This window comes from Alnus glutinosa, chromosome 8, assembly GCF_958979055.1.
Source record: "Alnus glutinosa chromosome 8, dhAlnGlut1.1, whole genome shotgun sequence".
Lineage (NCBI taxonomy): Eukaryota > Viridiplantae > Streptophyta > Magnoliopsida > Fagales > Betulaceae > Alnus > Alnus glutinosa.
In genome coordinates, this window is record NC_084893.1 from 15,832,378 (window position 1) to 15,852,953 (window position 20,576).

The following is a 20,576-nucleotide window of genomic DNA, read 5'->3' on the forward strand; positions in this document are numbered from 1 at the left end:
GGTCTACTGCAGCCCCTGCCCATTCCCGAACAGATTTGGACGGCTATCTCTATGGACTTCATTGACGGCCTTCCTAAATCCTACGGGCGAACTACTATTTTTGTGGTTGTTGATCGCTTATCCAAGTATGGCCACTTTACCCCTCTCAAGCACCCCTACACGGCACTGCAGGTGGCCCAAACCTTCTTTGAGGTTATTTTTCGTTTGCATGGTATCCCATCTTCCATTGTTTGTGATCGAGACCCCGTGTTTACTGGGCTCTTTTGGCGGGAGCTTTTCCGCTTGCATGGGACGAAGTTTAACTTTAGTTCTGCTTATCATCCGCAAACGGATGGGCAGACGGAGGTTGTGAATCTCACTATTGAGATGTATTTGCGATGCTTTACTAGCTCTTCTCCTCGTCTATGGGCTAAGTGGTTGCCTTGGGTTGAGTATTGCTATAATACGAGCTTCCACTCTGCTACTAAGCGGACCCCCTTTGAGATTGTCTATGGGCGGCCCCCCCCACCTCTCTTACCATTCGTTCCCAGGACTACTCGTTCAGCTGCTGTGGAGGAGGCATTACTCAGCCGAGATCAGGTCCTGCGGGAGGTTCGCCAGCAGCTGCTCGAAGCTCAAAATCGCATGAAACAGGTGTATGATCAGTCTCATGTTGAGCGCATTTTTTCGGAAGGCGAATGGGTGTATTTACGGCTCCAGGGTTATAGACAGCAATCTGTCCACAAGCGGAGCAATCTGAAACTTTCCCCTAAGTTCTACGGTCCTTATCGAATTGTCAAATGGATTGGTCCTGTTGCATACCAGCTGGCTTTACCTCCTAAGGCTAAGATTCATGATGTCTTCCATGTTTCGGTTTTGAAGAAATGGGTCGGAAACGGGGTGCCGGTGCAAGACCATCTTCCCACTCTCCACGAGGACAGCCAGCTCCTTCCTCAAACTGTCATCGACCGACGTACTCACCATGGCGTCCCGGAAGTACTGGTACATTGGCAAGGTCTTTCCCCTGCTGAAGCTACCTGGGAACCACTCTCCGACTTTGAGCTTCGTTACCCTTCCTTTGCCCTTGTGGACAAGGGCAATTTGAAGAGCGGGGGAGTGTTACGGACCTATGTGCGACGTAGGAAGCGTGGGCAGGAAGCAAGCGGACACTTAGCCAAAGACCTCATTAGGGTTCAAGGAGAGGATGTAAGTGGCGGCTGTAGTAGTGAAGGATGAGAATGGAAAGTCGGTGTTTTCCAGCAAGGGTTTCGGTAGTCATCTTACAAGGAAAGTATCTCCTAGGAATAAGGAACATGATTTCCACTAGAATAGGATATTGCTACAATAAGGGAATTCCTTATAGACAAGAATTCCTAGAAATAAGGGATTTGATGTAATTCCATAATTATATTCTGCTTGTAATCTCTATTTAAAGAGATCCTGATTCATAATAAAGCATGATCAATTTACCCTAAAAAATTCTCAACTCTCGTGGTTGAATTAGGAGGCAGAGGTACCTCGAATACCTCGTATCAATCCTTCACCCTACACCATAGGTAAATCTAGGAGGTTCTATCCTGCTGGTTTGCCCACCCACAGACCAATAACTCGATCCCAGACCCAGTCACGCAACACGCCCCTTTGCGCTTTTTAATAAATTGCATTTACTTATCAAAAAAAAAAAACCTAGACTTCATAAAAACAATAGTAGTTCCCTATCCTTGCCTTTTCCATGACTTGAACACTTACCTCTGGCATCATAGTTAATAGAGCACTCCAAATTTCTTAGCTCCCTACTGCCTTTTATACCAAGTTTAGAGAGAGAACCAATTTCCTCACGATGATATTCCTCTTCAATAACTGTCAAAAGAGCAAAAAATGGCTCCTCATGACCCGCATATGAGATCCCCACGATAGGATAGATCTCCTTCACGCATTGCAAAACCCAATATGAGTAACTGGAATCGCCTAACGCAATAGGGGGATAGGTACATAAAGGGCGAATAAAAGACCTCTCCAACCTCACCATAACCACCCCATCCATTCCATCCATGAGACACAGAGCAACGAGAATGGGATGAGGGAAAGCAGCTCGATTGACAAAAAATAAGAGTAGCCCCCTAGAACCCGGATACCAATTGAAGTGTAGGGTTTCTTCAAACAACAAGTATGGGGTAAATAAGGTATATATAAGGATAAGGAGTATATATATTGATAATTGTTTTTGGTGTTTAGTGGGTTTCGGCTTTGAGAGCTTTTGGTGTTTAGTGGGATTTTCTTGGGTGGGTTGTAACGACCTACCCCTAACAACACAATATTATCCGCTTTTAGCTCCCTGAACCAAACTTCTTAGGATGTCACTTATGTCAAGAAAGGTGCGAATATACATATAAGCACATTCTCATTCTCATACTCAGACAATGTGGAACGTCACAATCACTCCCTGTTGGGACCCAGCGTCCCTGCTGTTGATCGTCATGGGATCACCCCATTCTTAGCGTTCTAGTGAGTGCTCGCTGGCGACTCTCACATCCCCATTCCCATATCCAGGCGATGTGGGACATCGCATGGGTTCTATTAGGTTTGGGTCTTTCTTGTGCTTGCTTTAGTTGGGTGCTTCTTGTTGTATACTGCCTATGTACTTAGAGACACCTTTCGCTTTTAATAAAATTTTTCTTTACTTATAAAAAAAAATATTGATAATTAATTTTTAAAATGATTGTTCAGAAAATTACAAAACAAGTTTTAAACTTAAAAAATTAGTTTGAACAACTCATTAATTTGGATTAAAGATCATATAATTGTGAGGTCTCAAGTCTTTCTTGCTTGCTGTAGCAGATCACTCCTCAAGCTAATCTCCTAAGGATTTGGTCCATTTAATTTCTGCATTTAAACAGCTATTCATGGTTGGCATTTTTCTTGGCTTTGAGTCAAAAAATTATTGGACTGGGCTGGTTTTTTATGGGCCCATTTCCAACTGTTCCCTCAGTGTTGCATCGGCTCGGCTTATGTCTTTGTTTGTATCCTTACCCTTGTATTTTGTGCTTTTCTTTTTTCTTTTTTCAATCTTTTGTAGTCTTTGATTATTTCATGAAATCTTATCTCACCCACAGAAAAAAGTGAGACTCCTTTTACAAGATTTGAGAACTCAGAGTCCTCACAGTTCTATTGCATCTTATGATATTCCTACAATAAACTAGGTTACATGCAATTATCATAATTAGAAAGGAACAGAAAGAGAAAAGTAGGTCGTTGACAACCTATAAAACTACCAATGAGAAAAATATGTTTAGAGTATCTGACAATAAAATCCGTATCCTAGAAAGAGAAGTGTTTAAATTTTTGTGAGTGGAATTTGGTTGTCACTTCTTACCATGATTCTATTCAGCTTCTTTAGTGTTATTCTTTTGGTAACTTTTGTTAGTGTTTCATTGAAATGAATTATTGAAAAAGGACAAATTATAAATTACCTTCCTATGGTTGGGGTTAATTACAGATAATCTCCTTCTCTTTTGGAAACTGTCCTTAAACTCCCTTGTGGTTTAGAGTAAAATTAAATTGTTATGTTTTTCATTCCATCTAACAAATTCTCACTTGATATGCACGTGTGGAAGGAAACGCGAAATTTTTCCCTTGGTTGACCTTCATAATGTACAGTAATACAGCTGTTTTCTTTCCATATCCAAGAATAGAGTTGTTTTCTGTCCTTTCAAGCGACACACGCACGTGATGTAGGAGAATCCATCAATTAGAACAGATTAATAACGATTTCACTCCAAATCGTAGAGAGGTTTAGTCATTGTTCCCAGAAGATAGAGGTAATTTTTTATTGTCTTTAACCACAGGGAAGTTATTATAATATATTGTATAGGAAATGTACATTTTCCTGACCTTGATTGCCATGCACCAATATATATATGGAAATATTATATTGTCTTTTAAAAAATAAAAAATTAAAAGTTAGTCTTTAATAGTATTTCGTTCCTACTACAGGCAGCATATATAATCAATGGAAACTGCAAAAGTGTCATGAACATGTCTCAACCTGATCAGGTGGAGCTCTGGCGCTCTGTTATAAACGGTATGTCTGTTAATTGCTAAATAACTAGGAATTGATACATTTTCTATTGCCTTTTCCCACATTTTGGTGGTTTGAGTTGATGTACAAATGCCAGAAATAAGGACATAGCTTTACATCAACAGAATGAGTGAAATGTAATGTCTTAAATGAACAATGATGTGTCATTTATATGATTGTAATGATTGAAACTAGTGGTTTGAGTTGTTTGTATTCATTAATTCACTCATTACACCATTACTTACAATTCATATTATTGTTAGTGGTGGTTCTCAGATCATAGATTTTAAGTTTCCAAGTAGAAATAATGTTTACTTGGCCCATAAGATGTTGAGCCCTTGAAGCCAGTGTAGTCATAGCAAGGATGTTTTGAATAATGGCTCTCCATCTAGCACTTCGCATTTGGTTCCTAAAGGCTGAAGAAAATTGAGAAAGGTTAGAGTATTCCATAAATTGTCTCCAAAGATACTGTGTCTAAGTTTGGCGGTAGAAGAGGGCGGGTGTCTTTTGTTTCCTTACGAAACGAAAAATTATTTCCTGGAATGTGAGAGAGTTGCATGATGTGAATAAACGAATTCGTAATAGAAATTTGCTCAGATCGTGGAAGGCTGACATAGTGACGTTCCAAGAGACTAAATTGGAGCAGATTTCTAGAGTTGCATGATGTGAATAAACGTAATAGAAATTTGCTCAGATCGTGGAAGGCTGACATAGTGACATTCCAAGAGACTAAATTGGAGCAGATTTCTAGAAGTATTGTGCAGAGTTTGTGTTGTCAACATTTAGATTAGTGTCAGTTGGAATCTAGGGGGGCTTCTGGTGGCATTTTATTGATATGGGATTTGTGGAGGAAATCGAAGTGTGGGTAACTTTTTGTGGCTTCTAAATTCAGAAGTGTTAATGACCAATTTGAATGGGCTTTCGCCAATGTCTATGGTCCTAATTCAGATGTTGATTGTCGGTGTTATGGGAGGAGCTGGTGGGTTTGATTAGTTGGTGGGATTTACCTTAGTGTATTGGATTAAAAAAAAAAAAATTTAATGTCACCCACTTCGCTAGTGAGAGAGCATTGAGAGAGGCCAATTTTTCTCTTGCTAAGGGAGAGTTCTCAGATTTTATCTTTGAGCAGGGTCTTATGGATATCCCCCCTCCATGGTGGGAACTCTATGTGGTCAAATAATTGGGATTGCCCTTCGTGGTTAAGAATTGATAGATTTCTCATTTCTCCCGAGTTTCACTTCCCGGATGTTGTTCAAAGCAGATTACCCATGATTCTTTCAGATCACTTTCCTCTTCTCCTTGATTGTGGTGAACTTTTGAGGGGTAGGAGGTACTTTAAATTTGATAACATGTGGTTAAAAACAAAAGGTTTCGTTGAGAAGGTGAGAGGCACTGGTGGAGTTTTTAGCGTTTCTAGGGTTGTCCTAGTTTTCTTTTTGGCTCAGAAACTAAAAGATCTGAATGCTAATTTAAAATGTGGAATGAAACGGAGTTTATTACTGTGGGGATGGGAAAAAAAAAAGGCTCTTCTTGATGATATAAAAAGGGATAGATGTGCTTGAAGAGCAAAGACCTCTTTCCAGTGAAGAGAAATTAAGGGAGGATGTGGCTACGGGTGAGTTGGAGCAGACTTTTCTTTTGGAGGAGGTGAGTTAGAGGCAAAAGTTGAGGGCATTGTGGGTAAAAGAGGCTGATACATTGTGGCATTGTGGCTAAGAGAGGGTGAGGCAAAAGTCGAGGGCACCACAACAACAATTATGTTTTTATTTATTTATTTATTTATTATATTTTATAGAAGTATTTCTCATTTTTTTTATTAAAAAATAAAAATAAAAAACTTTGGGTCAATTACTTTTTTACTACCTGTGAACAAAAAACCCTTAGGTCTCTTCTCTGATAACGTCAAGTGAGGAGGGAGGCAGGCCTACCTCCCTCATTCGGTCCCCATCTAGTTTAGGTGCTCTAGTGTTTTTTTTTTTTTTTTTTGGTCTTTTAGTTTTGAGTTTCTCTACATCTTAGGAGTAGATCTACGACGGTTGGGTTGTCTTCCGCGCGTGCGCACCCTGCCTGAGACCTCGCTGGCTTGTTCTGGTCTTGACCGTCGACGTCAGTTTTGTGGATGGCCGCCACACTGGTGTGCGTGGCTGATTGGTTCTTTTGCATTTTGGGATGTAGATCTACGGTGTTTGAGATCTCCTCATGTGCATGTGCCTCACCGGAGGACTCTTCGTCGTGTTTCGGCTCTACCCCGCCGTCAGCGCAGCTGAGGGTGGTTGCCGCGCGCGTGGCCGAGTAAGTTTCTGAAACTTGGGAGTTAAATCTACGGTGTTTGATACCTTTTCACCATGCACGCACCTCTCTGGTGGCTTATCCGTCAGATTCCGCGCCGCTTTAGTGCATGTGGCCACCACGCGCCACAACTATTATAGTTTTTTTTTTTTTTTTTTCCTTAGCTTTGGCATTTTCTTTGTATTTTGGGTTTGCTTTATATTTCGGCTTCCGTCGGCTTGGGTTTTGAGTGTCTCACGTGGGTTTTGGGTTTGTAGGAGTTTTTTTGGGAGGGTTGTTCGGGGTTTCTGGTGGTTTTTGGGAGTTTGTTGGGTTGGGGTGCTTTTGGGGTCGGTTTGGGTATTTTTGGGGAGGGTTTTGACGGGGGCTTCAACTATTTTTTGGGATTTGGGTTTCTCGTGGGTTTTGGGTGATGTGGGTGCTTTCTGACTAGGAGGGTTTGACAGGTCGTTTTACTATTTTTAGGTTCTGAGTTTGTAAGAACTCTATTGTATATTGTCTGTATATGTAGGGGCACCTTACGCTTTTTCAATAAAGTTGCAACATTACTCATAAGTTTTTTTTTTTACTACCTATGGTTCATCATGAAATCAAACACACCCTTCGGTTTCAAAAAGTATCGCAGATGGTACCTATGGACATATGATAAATGTAGTTGGTACTTTCGTCCAATAATTTAATGGCGTGTCACGTCAAATCCAATCACAATCTAACAAGTGTCATACCCCTCATAAATATTATTTAAAAATAACAAAAATAAAAAAGAAAAAACAAGAACAAAGAAAAATAAATTAGGGGGTGGCCGAAACCACCCCTTTAATTATTATCTTTGTTGCTCATGAATTTGGCTGTCACAGAAAAAGAATGGAAGTCAAAGTGTTGTGCTTTCTTTGTTTGGTTGAGTGGATGCTTTTTGTTCTACGATTATGATGAATAATATGATTGAAGAAAGTAGGGTTTTTTTTTTTTTAAAAAAAAAAAATTAAGTAATAAACTTCTCTTATTAAAAGTGCAAGGTGCCCCTAAGTACACCGAAAGAATACAAGAGAAAGAACCTAACTAGAAAGCGAAAAACGAAACAGCCCACAAAAAGAAAGAAACCCAACAAACCCTCAAAAATCAAAAGCCCTCAAATCCGAACCCTCAAGAAGCACACCCTTCTACAACACGTGAGCCTTGCCTTTCCTATGCCGAGAGGACGCACTTCTATCACCATAATTAATGGTGCTTACCAAATTCAAAATCTCCCTTTTACCTTTGGTTTTTGGCCGTGCAACCTTAACTTTCCGAAGAAAGTCATCTTCAAAGGCATCCATAATCGCCAAGGACGAATCCTCAACACGATCCAATTCCCAATCCAATGCCATGTTGAGAGGAAGAACACCCAAAGGGAAAGGGGAATCTTCATCCTCCCCATCCCAGATCTCATCACCCTGCTTCCACACAATTACCTCAATAGACGAACTAAAACATACTGGCCACTTCTGAGATTGGAATCATCACCCTTTCCAATATTTGGAGTGGCGCAACCACCCAAGGGGGAGGGAATCCAATATTTGGAGTGGCGCAACCACCCAAGGGGGAGGGAATCCCTACCACCCCAACTTTCTTAACTTCCGGAGTTGATGAAGACATAACCGTCTCTAAAAGCGAGGTATGAGTAGTTGAAGCTTTCATAGCGGGCTCGGGTTGAGAAACCCCCGCCGAAGGAAGCCCTTCATTGAAGAAGAAGGCTTAATGAAACCCTTCACGGAATTTGCCCCGCCTGCAGGGTTCATCTTTGAAAGCACTGCGCTGCTTCTTTGGCTAAAAAGTTGACAGGCAACCTCATTGCTGCCACAGACTCAACAACTAATTTATCATCCAAATGTCCTGATCTGCCTTCCCTTGCCTTCCGGTGGTACTTCTGGAAAGGCTTAGAAACTGATGGCAATGAAGCATAATAGAGCCTCTCTCCCAACTTAGCCACCCCTGAGTAAGGGGCGAAGATGGGCTGAGAAGACCCCTCGTGACTAAGCTGAGGGGTCAAGCAAGCACCACCAAATCTACTTTGAAAAGGAAAGGCAAACCCAGTAACAATGCTTACACCCCTCAAACTTGTGAGAATCAACCAGAGACACCAAAGACAAAATCGCCGGAGTCGGCAGGGGGTGAAAGTCGAACTGAGAGACTCCCGAATTCTTGAGCTCCTATGAAGCCTCGACCTCCAACACAACTAACTCGGTGGAAGGAGAATCGACCACTGGATCGGAAACACACCCACCGGTGAAGGGTTGCCGATCTGCAAAACTCCCGGAATACGATGGACCCAGAAACAGCTTCTGAAAACAATTCAAGTTGCACAATATCCGAATCTGGATTCGAATCGGGTCCAACACTCAGAGAACCTAGATCCAGCCTCACCCTCGTGGGCTTAGGCCTAGCCCAGCTGCTGTGCTTGGGTTTCAGAACCAGCCCAACATGCTTGAACCCAGAAGCTGAAGCCTGCTCCAAAGCAATCCGAAGCCACTCTAGAATCTTCTTCCACGAACAGAGAAGCCCTACCTTCTTCTTCTTCCACGACTCGCCCTCCCCAAGCAAGCAGATTTGATTCTTCTTCTTCTCCAACGACCCAGACAACTGCTCCTCCAAAACAAAGTAGTTCACCGCCATTCTCCCATCTACCACATCCCTACACCCCACCGCCGGCAGCAGATCCAAACCAAAAGGCTCTACCTTCAGAACTAGCGACCCTAGAGGCTTGACCACCACTCCTTGAACCACCTTCGCAAAGGACGTAGAAGCCCCACCGAAACAACCAGACAAAACACCCCTCTTCTGTTTCCCCTTTGGGGAAGGCGCCTCAGAACCCAGCGACCCATCCTTTGTTTCAATAAACTTTAGCAACTGCCGCAGCTCACCCACCACCCAAGACCATCCCCAACCTTTTCGGCCTTTAGGGATCCAAATAACCCCTTTATGACCACTCTCCGCATAGTCAGCCACCTCAAGGTAATGGCCGGCCTTGTTACCACCCCCACGAACCATCACAGCTTTCGCATCTTCGCGGTATGATGAGACGAAATCCTTCTTCATTGGAGCCTTCAATGCCTCCTCAACCGTGGCCAACAACCACTCAGCGCACCGAAAGCCCAGAAAAAGATACCCATAGAACCCATTCCTCATTTCCTCCAAACGAAGCTCAAGACGCATCTGCCTTCGCTAAAAAGGATAAATTTTTGGCTTCCACGGAGAAGCAACACTCCATCTCAGCCTTGTCTATTGAGCCTCAGAGAAGAAGAAACTCCACGGAGGCATAAACACTGAGCAGCCCCTTAGGAAGGACGAAACAACTCACCCCAGAGCAGCTATGATGGAAGCTTCAGAACTCCTAACAGAAGCGTACTGCTCCGCTGCAAAAACTCTAGCACCGATGGAAAAGAGAAAGCGAAACAAATCCCTAACGTGACGCGCCTTCACACACCATCATTATGGTGAAGAGAGAGAGAGAGAGAGCAACGAGGGAAGAGAGAGAGGAGTTAATTTCGAATGGTTGCCTACCAACGCAAGCAACCAAATTTTCATCAGAATATTGCTATATTTCGTTCTTTTGCAGCTTGCTAGGATCTCCATCAATGCAAGCAACCAACTTTTCATCCACCGTGCTCCACATCGACCTATTGGGTTCTCATAAGCTTCCTAGAGAAACCCATTAAGGGCCAAAGTGTGAATGCAAGTAGAAAGAAATGGCCAAAGAACCACCCCCTTGGCCAAATAGGGGTAGTCGAGTCACCCCAAATGACCAATGGGTGGTTTTTGCCAACCTCATTTGGCCAAGGGGTGGGTACAACCACTCCCACTTGGCTATTTGCAAGTGATTCAGCCAACCCCAAGCTGACCATGGGGGTTGGTTATGGTTACCTCCTTTTTGGCCATTTGGAGGTGGCTGAATCACCCCCAATGTCCATGCGGGTGGTTCGACTAAATGTTGGATGGCCATAGGTTATAGTCCAGCTACCCCATTTGGCTAAATGAGGGGTGGCTCGACCACCCCCTAGATTTTATTTTATTTATTTATTTTTTGAATTTTTTGAATTTTTAAATAATATTAATTAGGCATATGAGACACGTGGCACTCGCTGATTGGTTTGACATAATACGTCATTAAATTATTGGACGGAAGTGCCAACTGCGTTTATTAGATATATATAGGTACCATTTGAGATACTTTTTAAAATTGAGATGTCCTTTGATTTTGTGTTAAACCACTAGTATCTGTAAAGGATTTAACCCTTCAATTTTTACAAAACACTTCAAAATTTTACTAAACCAATTTTCAACTTTTCTTAAATGATTCTCAACTTTTACTTTTTTCAAAACTCTTTTCCGAACCCAAAACACTTCTCAAAATTTATCAAATGGCCCTCGAAATTTTGAATACTGCGAGAGAACGATGGTGGAATTAATGACTTTTTTCTTCAATACACTTTACCACAGAACATCTACCTTTGAATACTTTTAATATTTCTAATTTTCATGATATTCTTGATTTTTTTTTTCTTGATAGGTATATCTCTTGTATGCTTCATATGTAATTGTGTTGCATCTTTGCGTTTTTTAATGATTTTTTATTTCTTATAAAAAATAAGAATGTCTTGATTGTCATCTCAAATCTAGCGAGCCGAGTATATTATGTAAATTGGATTTAAAGAAAACTTATGACCACGTTGATTGAATTTTTTGTTATACATATTATAATGAGATGTGACTTTGGGGAGAAATGACAAAATTGGATTGCTCACTCTTATCCACAATCTGGTTCTCTATTCTGATCAATGGTACTCATAGTGGTTTTATCAATAGCTCTCAGGGTCTGAGACAGGGGGACCCTTTGTTTCCCCTTCTATTTGTGATTGTTATGGAATTATTGTGTCAAATGATGTCAGCTGCTGTGAATGGGGGTTTTATCTCAGGCTTTTCAATGGGGTCTAGGAATTATGAGTTATTATTCGTCTCTCATCTCCTTTTCGCTAATGGTACTCTTATTTTCTATGGGATTGCACCAAATCATTTTCACTATCTAAGATGTGTTCTCCTTTTTTTGAAGCTGCTTAAGGGTTGAAGATTAATTTGTCCACTAAATTGGTTCTTGTTGGTAATCTACTAAATGTGGAAGGTTTGGCTTGTATTCTTAACTGTAGGGTTTCTTCTTTGCCCATGAAAGAGCTTCGGGTGCTTCATTCAAGGACATATTTATCTGGAATACAATTATTGAGAAAATGGAAAGAAGATTAGTTGTGTGGAATAGGCTATACATATCTGAGGGTGATCTTTTAATGTTGATTAAGAGCATGCTTTCTAACCTTCCTACCTTTTTTTCTCTCTCTTCCCTATCCTTGTTGGTATAGCTAATCAGTTTAGAAAATTGCAGAGGAAATTTTTATTTTTATTTTATTTTTTATTTTTTATAACTGGCAGAAGGTTTGGACTTCATCTTTGGAGGTTTGGGGGTTAGGAGTTTACTTACCTTCAATCAGGCTCTTATGGGAAAGTGACTATGGACGTATGCTATGGAGAGAAGCTTTTTTGAGATGGATAGTGAATAAAAAATATGGTAGTTTGGCGGGTGATTGGTGCACTAATGTTGTCAATGGGCCACATAGGGTGAGCTTTTGGAAAACCAATAGGAGGGTTTCAAATGCCTTCTCTAGTTTTGTTAGTATTGAGGTGGGTGATAACTCTTGAACTAGGTTTTGTGATGAAGTTTGGTGTGGGGATCACTCTTTGAACGGAACTTTTCCGGAGTTATTTTGATAGGGATGCTCTGTAGTTGACCATATGCTTTCTCACAATGATGTTGTGTATTGGAACATAAATTTTATTAGATTAGTTTCTTTTTGATAAGTAAGAAGATTTTATTAAAAAGCGTAAGGCGCCCTTAAGTACATCAGGAGTATACACATGAACCGCCAAAGCCAGCCCACAAAAGGAAAAAACCCAAACAAACTCATAAGGATCAACCCTAAAACCTGAAACCCACTAGGAGCACCCAAAACACCTAGAGCCCAAAAAACAGAAGAAGCCCCCATTAAACACCCAAACCTGCCCCGAAAGCACCCCAACCCAACAAACCCCCTCAAAACCCGCAAGAAAACCCGAACAACCATCCCAAAAAGACACCCACAACCCAAAATACATATGAAAATCAAACGCAAAATACAAAGCAAACCTGAAATACAAAGAAAAGTCAGAGCTACAGGAAGGAAAAAAAAAAAAAACCCAAAGGCGGTGGCGCGTGGAGCCACGTGCATCGGCGCGTTACTGGCACGGCGTGAAAACCACTGGAAGAAGCGGAAATTGCCGGAGAAGCCATTGGAGAGGCACATGTGTGGAGGAGAGGTCCCAAATGCTGCAGATCTAGCACCTAGGAATGGTGGGGGGATGTTAGAGAGTTATGAACCGATTGTTATTACTCCTTTGGCAGTGGAGGATGTAGACGGGCAGAGGGTGTCGCCTAGATGGGTGGTAGAAAGAATTAAGAGGTTTTATTCTACTATTGGGCTTTCTTGTGGTCGTTTTGAGGACAGATTGCTGGCTTTGTTTGAGGAGATTGAAGCGGATAGAGATCTCTCTTTGGCTGAACTGAAGACTAAGCCTTCGCTTGCTAAGGGGGTGAAAGGACAGAGGGAACTAAATAGGCTATCCTGGTCTATGAATTATGAGAAAAGAGGGGAGCAGTCGGACAAAGGAAGGCATAAGGGTAGGGGGCCATCTCGCTTTTATGACGCCTAAAATTTTGACGTGGAATGTTAGAGGGATTAATGCAATCAAGAAAAGAATGGAGATTAGAGGGCTTCTAAGGGTTTGGAAGGCGGATATTGTTTGCTTGGTGGAGACAAAGATGGCAGTTATCTCAAGGGAGGTGGTTCGAAGTTTATGTGGCTGCCTTTATGTTGATTGGTGCTATCTGGGTGCTAATGGAGCGTCGGGTGGAATTTTGTTAATGTGGGATAGAAGGGTGGTGGAGAAAGTGGAAGAGTGTATTGGTAGATTTACTGTTGCATGTTCTTTGCGTAACATTGGAGATAATGTTGTTTGGGCTTTTGGGGGGGGTTTATGGTCCGAATGATGACAGGGAGAGGAGGGATTTGTGGGATGAATTAGCGGGACTGATGAGTTGGTGGGAGATGCCTTGGTGTATTGGGGGAGATTTTAATGTGGTTCGTTTTCCTAGTGAGAGATCTAGTGGTGCTGGCTTTTCTGCAGCTATGGAAGAGTTCTCTGATTTTATTTTCTTGCATAATTTGGTGGACCTTCCCCTTGAGGATGGCCAGTTTACTTGGTCGAGTGGCCAGGAAGATCTAACTTGGTCGAGATTAGACAGGTTCTTAATTTCTCCGGAGTGGGAGGATCGTTTTCCTGAAGTTTCTCAGAGGAGGTTGACAAGAATTTTCTCCGATCATTTTCCTTTGTTATTGGATTGTGGCACAAATAGAGGAGGAAACAGGTATTTTAAGTTTGAAAATATGTGGCTGAAATACGAGGGTTTTGTTGAGCAGGTGAAAAAGTGGTGGATGTCTTACGAGTTTTCGGGTCTTCCTAGCTTCGTTTTGGCCAATAAACTGAAGGCCTTGAAGGCTGATTTGAAGAAATGGAATGAAGAAGTGTTTGGTGATTTAGGGAAAAAGAAGAAAGAATTACTGGAGGGCATTCGAGAGCTGGAGTTAATCGAAGAACAACGTGGCCTAGAGGAGGTTGATAAAGTCCGAAGGGTAGATATGGCGAGAGAGATGGAGAAGACCCTTCTTTTTGAGGAAACTAGCTGGAGGCAAAAGTCTAGAGCTTTGTGGTTAAAGGAGGGGGATAAGAACACAAAATTCTTTCACAGAGTGGCCAACTCACATCGTAAATTCAACCAAGTGGACTCTATGAGTATTAATGGTATAACTTCCAGAAATCCTGCGGAGATTAAAGAGCACTTAGTTCATTTCTACAGTAATTTGTACTTGGAGAATTGCTCGTGGCGGCCTAGGGTGGAGGGCCTATCTTTTTTATCCATTGAGGCGGAGGAGAGCATTTGGTTAGAAAGAGCTTTTGAGGAGAAGGAGGTGTGGGAGGTTATCAGGGATATGAATGGTGACAAGGCGCCGGGTCCTGACGGTTTCACTGCGGCTTTCTTTCAGAAGTGCTGGGATTTTTTAAAAACTGACATTATGGATGTTTTTGCAGAATTTCATTCTCGAGGAAAGTTTGAAAAGAGCTTGAATGCTACGTTTGTCTCTTTGATCCCTAAGAAGACTGGTGCCATGGATGTCAGAGATTTTCACCCTATTAGTTTGGTAGGGGGGGTTTACAAGATTATCTCAAAGGTCCTTGCCAACAGATTTAAGTCCGTTGTGGGCAAGATTATCTCCAACACTCAGAATGCGTTTATCGGAGGTCGACAAATTTTAGACTCTGTGCTTATTGCAAATGAATGTGTGGATAGTCATATTCGATCGGGAGAACCTGGACTCCTATGTAAGCTAGATTTGGAGAAGGCTTATGATCATGTGAATTGGGATTTCTTGCTATATTTGCTTCAAAGATGTGGTTTGGGGGAAAAATGGAGGGATTGGATACGTTTTTGTATTTCATCGGTGAGATTCTCCGTTCTTGTTAATGGAACCCCTTCGGGTTTCTTTAATAGCTCTCGGGGATTGCGTCAAGGAGATCCTCTTTCTCCGTTGTTGTTTGTGGTGGTTATGGAGGCGATGAGTCGGATGTTGACTGCCGCATTGGACCAGGGTAATTTGACAGGGTTCTCAGTGGGTTCCAGTGATTCAGAGGCACTAGTCGTGAACCACCTGCTGTTCGCTGATGATACTTTGATCTTTTGTGGTGCCCAAGAAGAACAAATTCGCCACCTGAGATGTATCTTCTTAGGATTCGAGGCAGCCTCTGGGTTGAGAATTAATCTAGGAAAATCAGAAATTGTCCCAATTGGTGGGGTAGAGGAGGTTGATAGGTTGGCCAATCTTCTTGGATGTAGGGTTGCCTCTATGCCTATGACTTACTTGGGTTTGCCGTTGGGTGCTTCTTACAAGTTCAATTCTATTTGGAATGGTGTTATTGAAAAAATGGAAAGGAGGTTGGCGGGTTGGAAGCGGATGTACTTGTCGAAGGGTGCCCGGTTGACTCTTATCAAAAGTTCGCTCTCCAACATTCCAACTTATTACCTTTCTTTGTTTCCTATGCCAGTGAGGGTGGCTAATCGTCTTGATAAAATCCAAAAGGATTTTCTTTGGGGAGGCATTGGTGATGAGAAAAAGTTCCATCTAGTGAGTTGGAAGAAGGTCTGTACACCTTTATACGCAGGTGGGTTGGGAGTTCACAATCTCATCCAGTTCAATCGAGCGCTCTTGGGTAAATGGTTATGGAGATATGGTAGGGAGAGAGAGGCTTTATGGCGTTTGGTTATTGATGCCAAATTTCAGAGTATTAAGGGCGGGTGGTGCTCGAAAGAGGTCTTGGGTTCCTTTGGAGTGGGTGTATGGAAACATATTAGGAGGGGGTGGGAGGATTTCCGCAATTTTGTTCGTTTTGAAGTGGGGAGTGGAGCTAATATTAGTTTTTGGCATGACCGGTGGTGTGGGGATAGTTCCTTGAAGCAATGCTTTCCAGCTCTCTTTTGTATTGTAAGGAACAAAGACGCGACGGTGGCGGATAATTTGGTGGTCCGTAATGGTGTAGTTCAGTGGAATGTTCTTTTCACAAGACATATCCAGGATTGGGAGTTGGATATGGTTCTCTCTCTCTTCGACCGATTATATTCTACTTCGATTCGTCATGGTGAGGGTGACAGATTAGTGTGGAATCCCTCTAAAAAAGGTTTATTTGAGGTGAATTCCTTCTATGTAGAGCTCTGTAGGGAAGATGGCCCTTCTCTTCCTTCTTTTCCTTGGAGAAATATTTGGCATGTTAAGGCTCCAACTAGGGTGGCTTTCTTCGTATGGTCAGCAGCTTTGGGCAAAATTTTGACTCATGATAACTTGCGTAAGAGGAATGTTATAGTAATGGAGTGGTGTTGTCTTTGCAAGAAAAGTGGGGAGTCTATTGATCACTTGTTGCTTCATTGTGAGGTAGCTCGGGCCCTGTGGAGCTACGTTCTTAATTTATTTGGGGTTGAGTGGGTTATGCCACATTCGGTGTTGGAGTTATTGATTAGTTGGGGAGCGGCTATTGGGAGTCGGCATGCGAAAGAGGTTTGGCGGTTAGCTCCTCTTTGCTTGTTGTGGTGTATTTGGAGGGAGCAGAATGCTCGTTTGTTTGAAGACGTAGAGACACCTATGGTGGAGCTAAGGAAGCGGTTGCTTAACACTTTATACTCTTGGATAGCGCCATATCGTAGTTTGAGTGTCTTTACTTTTGTAGACTTCTTAAATTTACTTTCTGTTCGACCCGCTTAAGGGCTCTCTTGTATACTTCCCGTGTATAAGGGTTGCGCCCCTTAGCGCTTTTCAATAAATTGCTATTACCTATCAAAACAAAAAAAAAATCAGAAACACCCATGGCCACATGTGTTGGAACAGCTTGTGGTAGCCACTTGCAGCAATACTGACGGTGGGGAAGAGCCGGAACACGACGGAGAATCCTTTGGAGAGGCACGCGCACGGCGAGGAGGGCCCAAAACCCGTAATCTACAACCCAAGAAGCGCATGAACCAAATAGCCACACACAACGGCACGGCGGCAACCACAGAAACGACAACGTTGGCAAGGACTTGAACAAGCCGGCAAGGCCACAAGCGGGGTGCGAGCACACCGGAGAATACCCAACCACTGAGATCTACACCCAACAAAAGAAAACCCCAAAACTAAAAGACCCAAGCGAAGAAGAAAAACTTAGAGAACCTAGACCGGAAAGGAACCAGAAGAGGAGGGAGGGAGGGTAGAGAAGGCTAAGGGTTTTTTTGAAGAGAGAGAGAGAGAGAGAGAGAGAGAGAGAGAGAGAGAGAGAGAGAGAGAGAGAGATGTAAAAGTTTAGATTAGTACATGATTAGGACGTGGATTCCATATCTTTTTCCAGTGTTCTGTATGCCTTCAAGATGGGTCAGGGTGACAATAAGTTCTATTGGATCCCTTTGAAAAGATGATATTTTGAGGTCAAAACTTTTACAAAGTTCTCCTTCCCAACGTTGATTCTTCTTTTTTCTTGGAAGAGCATTTGGTGGACTGCCTTCCTTAGAGGGTGGCTTTCTTTTCTTGGACAACATCTTCAAGGAAAGTTGTCACTCTGGATAATCTCTGCAAGCATCATATTATAGCGATGGATTGGTGTTTAATGTGTAAAAGGAATTGAGAAACTCTTGATCATCTCCTTCATTCATTGCAATGTTGCAAGAGATTTGTGAAACATGGTTTTTTAGATGTTTGGAGTAGAGTGGGTTATGTATAGATGGAATGTAATATCGTCATGCTTAATGTTGTGTATTTGGAGAGAAATAAGTGCTTGAAGTTTCGATGATTGTGAGAAGACAAGTTCGAACTTGCCGCTATGTTTTCTTAAATCCTTTTGGTGATCAGGCATCAGGACCTGATGGATTTACTACATTTTTTTTTTCTAAAGTGTTGGGAGGTATTAAAGGTTGATATAATGGCGTTTCTTAAGGAGTTTCACAACCATGGAAAATTTGAGAAGAGTCTTAATGCTACATTTATATCGCTTATTCCGATGACAGCTAGAGCGGCGAAGATTAATGATTTTCACCCTATTAGTTTAATAGGTGGTGTTTACAAAATCATTTCGAAGTTTTTGGCAAATAGGTTGAAGTCAATTTTGGGGAAGATTGATATATTCAAAAGGCTTTTCTTTGGGGTGGTATTGGAGATGAGACCAAATTTCATTTAGTGAAATGGAACAAGATTTGTACTCCTGTGCATTCAGGTGGGTTGGGAGTTCACAACTTCATCTAGTTTAATCAAGCTCTTTTGGGTAAATGGTTGTAGAGATATGGTAGGGAGAGAGAGGCTTTATAGCGATTGGTGATTGACGCAAAATTTGAGAGCCTAAAGGTTGGGTGGTGTTCGAAAGAGGTGTCGGGTTCCTTTGGAATGGGTGTGTGGAAACATATTAGGAAGGGATGGGAGAAGTTTTGTAATTTTCTTCGTTTTGAGGTGGGGGATGGGTCACATATTAGTTTCTAGCATAATTGGTGGTGTGGGGATAGATCTTTGAAGCAGTGCTTTCCAGTTCTGTTTAGTATTGTGAGGAGCAAAGATGCGATGGTGGAGGATAACTTGGTCATTTATAACGGAGTTATTCAATGGAATGTTCTTTTTACGAGGCAAATCAAGGATTGGGAGATAGAGATGGTTCTTTCTTTCTTCAAGCGGATTTACTCTCCTTCAGTTTGACATGGAGAGGGCGACAAGTTAGTTTGGAACCCCTCTAAAAAAGGTTTTTTTGAGGTGAGATCCTATTATGTAGTACTTATTAGAAAAAATGGCCCATCCTTTCCGTGGAAGAGTATTTGGCGTGTTAAGGCTCCGACTAAGTGGCTTTTTTGTATGGTCAGCAGCTTTGGGTAAAATTATGACGCATGATAACTTGCATAAGAGGAATGTCGTAGTGATTGAGTGGTGTTGTATGTGTAAGAAGAATGGGGAGTCTATTGATCATCTGTTGCTTCACTGCGAAGTTGCCCGTGATCTTTGGAGTTACATTCTTATCTTATTTGGGGTAGAGTGGGTGATGCCACGAACGGTGTTGGAGTTGACTAGCTGGGGAGCGTTGGTTGGGTATGGTCGTGCTAAAGAAGCTTGGCGGTTAGCTTCATTGTGTTTATTGTGGTGTATTTGGTGAGAACGGAATGCGCAGCTCTTTGAAGATGTAGAGACATCAATGGTGGAGCTACGGAAGCGTTTGCTTAATATGTTATATATTTGGATAGCGTCCCATCATTGCTTGAATGATTTTACATTTGTAGACTTTTTAAATTTATTCTCTTCTCGTCCCATTTAAGGGCTCTCTTGTATACTTCTCGTGTATAAGGGTTGCGCCTCTCTACGCTTTTAATGATTTGAATTACAATTACTTAAAAAAAAAAAAATTAACAAAAAAAAAAAAAAAATTCTTAGAATGCATTTATCAAGGGGAGACATATCCTTAATTCTATTTTGGTGGCTAATGAATGTTTGGATAGTCAGCTTCGCTCTGGGACACCGGTTATTTTATGTAAATTAGACCTAGAGAAGGCATATGATCACGTTAATTGGAAGTTTTTGCTTTATTTGTTGGAGAGATGTGGTTTGGGGGAGAGATGGTGAGGTTGGATAGCTCATTGCATTTCTATTATCTGTTTTTCCATTTTCATTAATGGGTTGCCTTTAGGGTTTTTTAGTAGTTCACAAGGACTGCGATGGGATCTTTTGTCTCCTTTGTTTGTGGTGGTGATGGAGGCTTTAAGTAGGATGTTGTCTGCAACGGTGGAGAGCGGGCTCCTTTCTTGGTATTCTATGGGTTCGAGAAATCAGAAGGAAATGATAGTGTCACATTTGTTATTTGCATATGACACTTTGCTTTTTTGTGAGCCTAGTGTCGAACAATACCGAAAAATGAGATGCTTGTTGCTTTGTTTTGAAGTAGTATCGAGGCTAAAAATTAATTTGTCCAACTTTGAGATTGTTCCAATAGGCGATGTAGGGGATGTGAAGGGCATTGCTAGCATTATTGGGTGCGGTATGGCTTGCTTGCCAATAAAGTTTTTGGGTCTTCCTTTGGGTGCCCAATAATTTTTTGATGAGTAAGAAATTTTATTAAAAAATGCGTAAGACGTCCCTAAGTACACATATAGTATACGCAGGAACAATCCAGCTAACCCACAAAAGAAAACCCAAATACAGAAAACCCCCATCAAGCACCCAAAATCAGTAGAAGCCCCCCCCCCCCCAAAAAAAAAAAAAAAAAAAAAAAAAAACAGTAGAATCCCCCATCAAATCCCGAACCCCCAACAAAACCCTCAGGACCATCATAACACCCAAATCTGCCCCATAACCCCCAACACCCATACGAAGACCCGAGAAACCTCCCAAAAAAAATCCAAAAACCCGAGCCAACTAAAGTTGAAATACAAAGCATGCCCAAGATACAGAGAAAAAACAGAGCTACAGGGAAAATAAAAAACAGAACTACAGCGGTGCCGGCGCGTGACTTGGAGTAGCAGTATTGAGAAGATGGAGAATAGATTGGCACATTGGAAGAGGTTGTATTT

At 41.9% G+C, this 20,576-nt stretch overlaps 1 protein-coding gene across 2 annotated transcripts in view; it reads left to right on the top strand.

The window, feature by feature from the left end:
• Positions 1 to 20,576, top strand: part of LOC133874860 (autophagy protein 5) — a 46,033-nt gene that overhangs the window by 12,224 nt on the left and 13,233 nt on the right. For both annotated transcript variants that reach the window (XM_062312747.1, XM_062312746.1), the window contains exon 5: positions 3,973 to 4,060. In XM_062312747.1, coding sequence (XP_062168731.1) covers positions 3,973 to 4,060 — 88 coding nt within the window. The remainder of the gene's footprint in view (positions 1 to 3,972; positions 4,061 to 20,576) is intronic.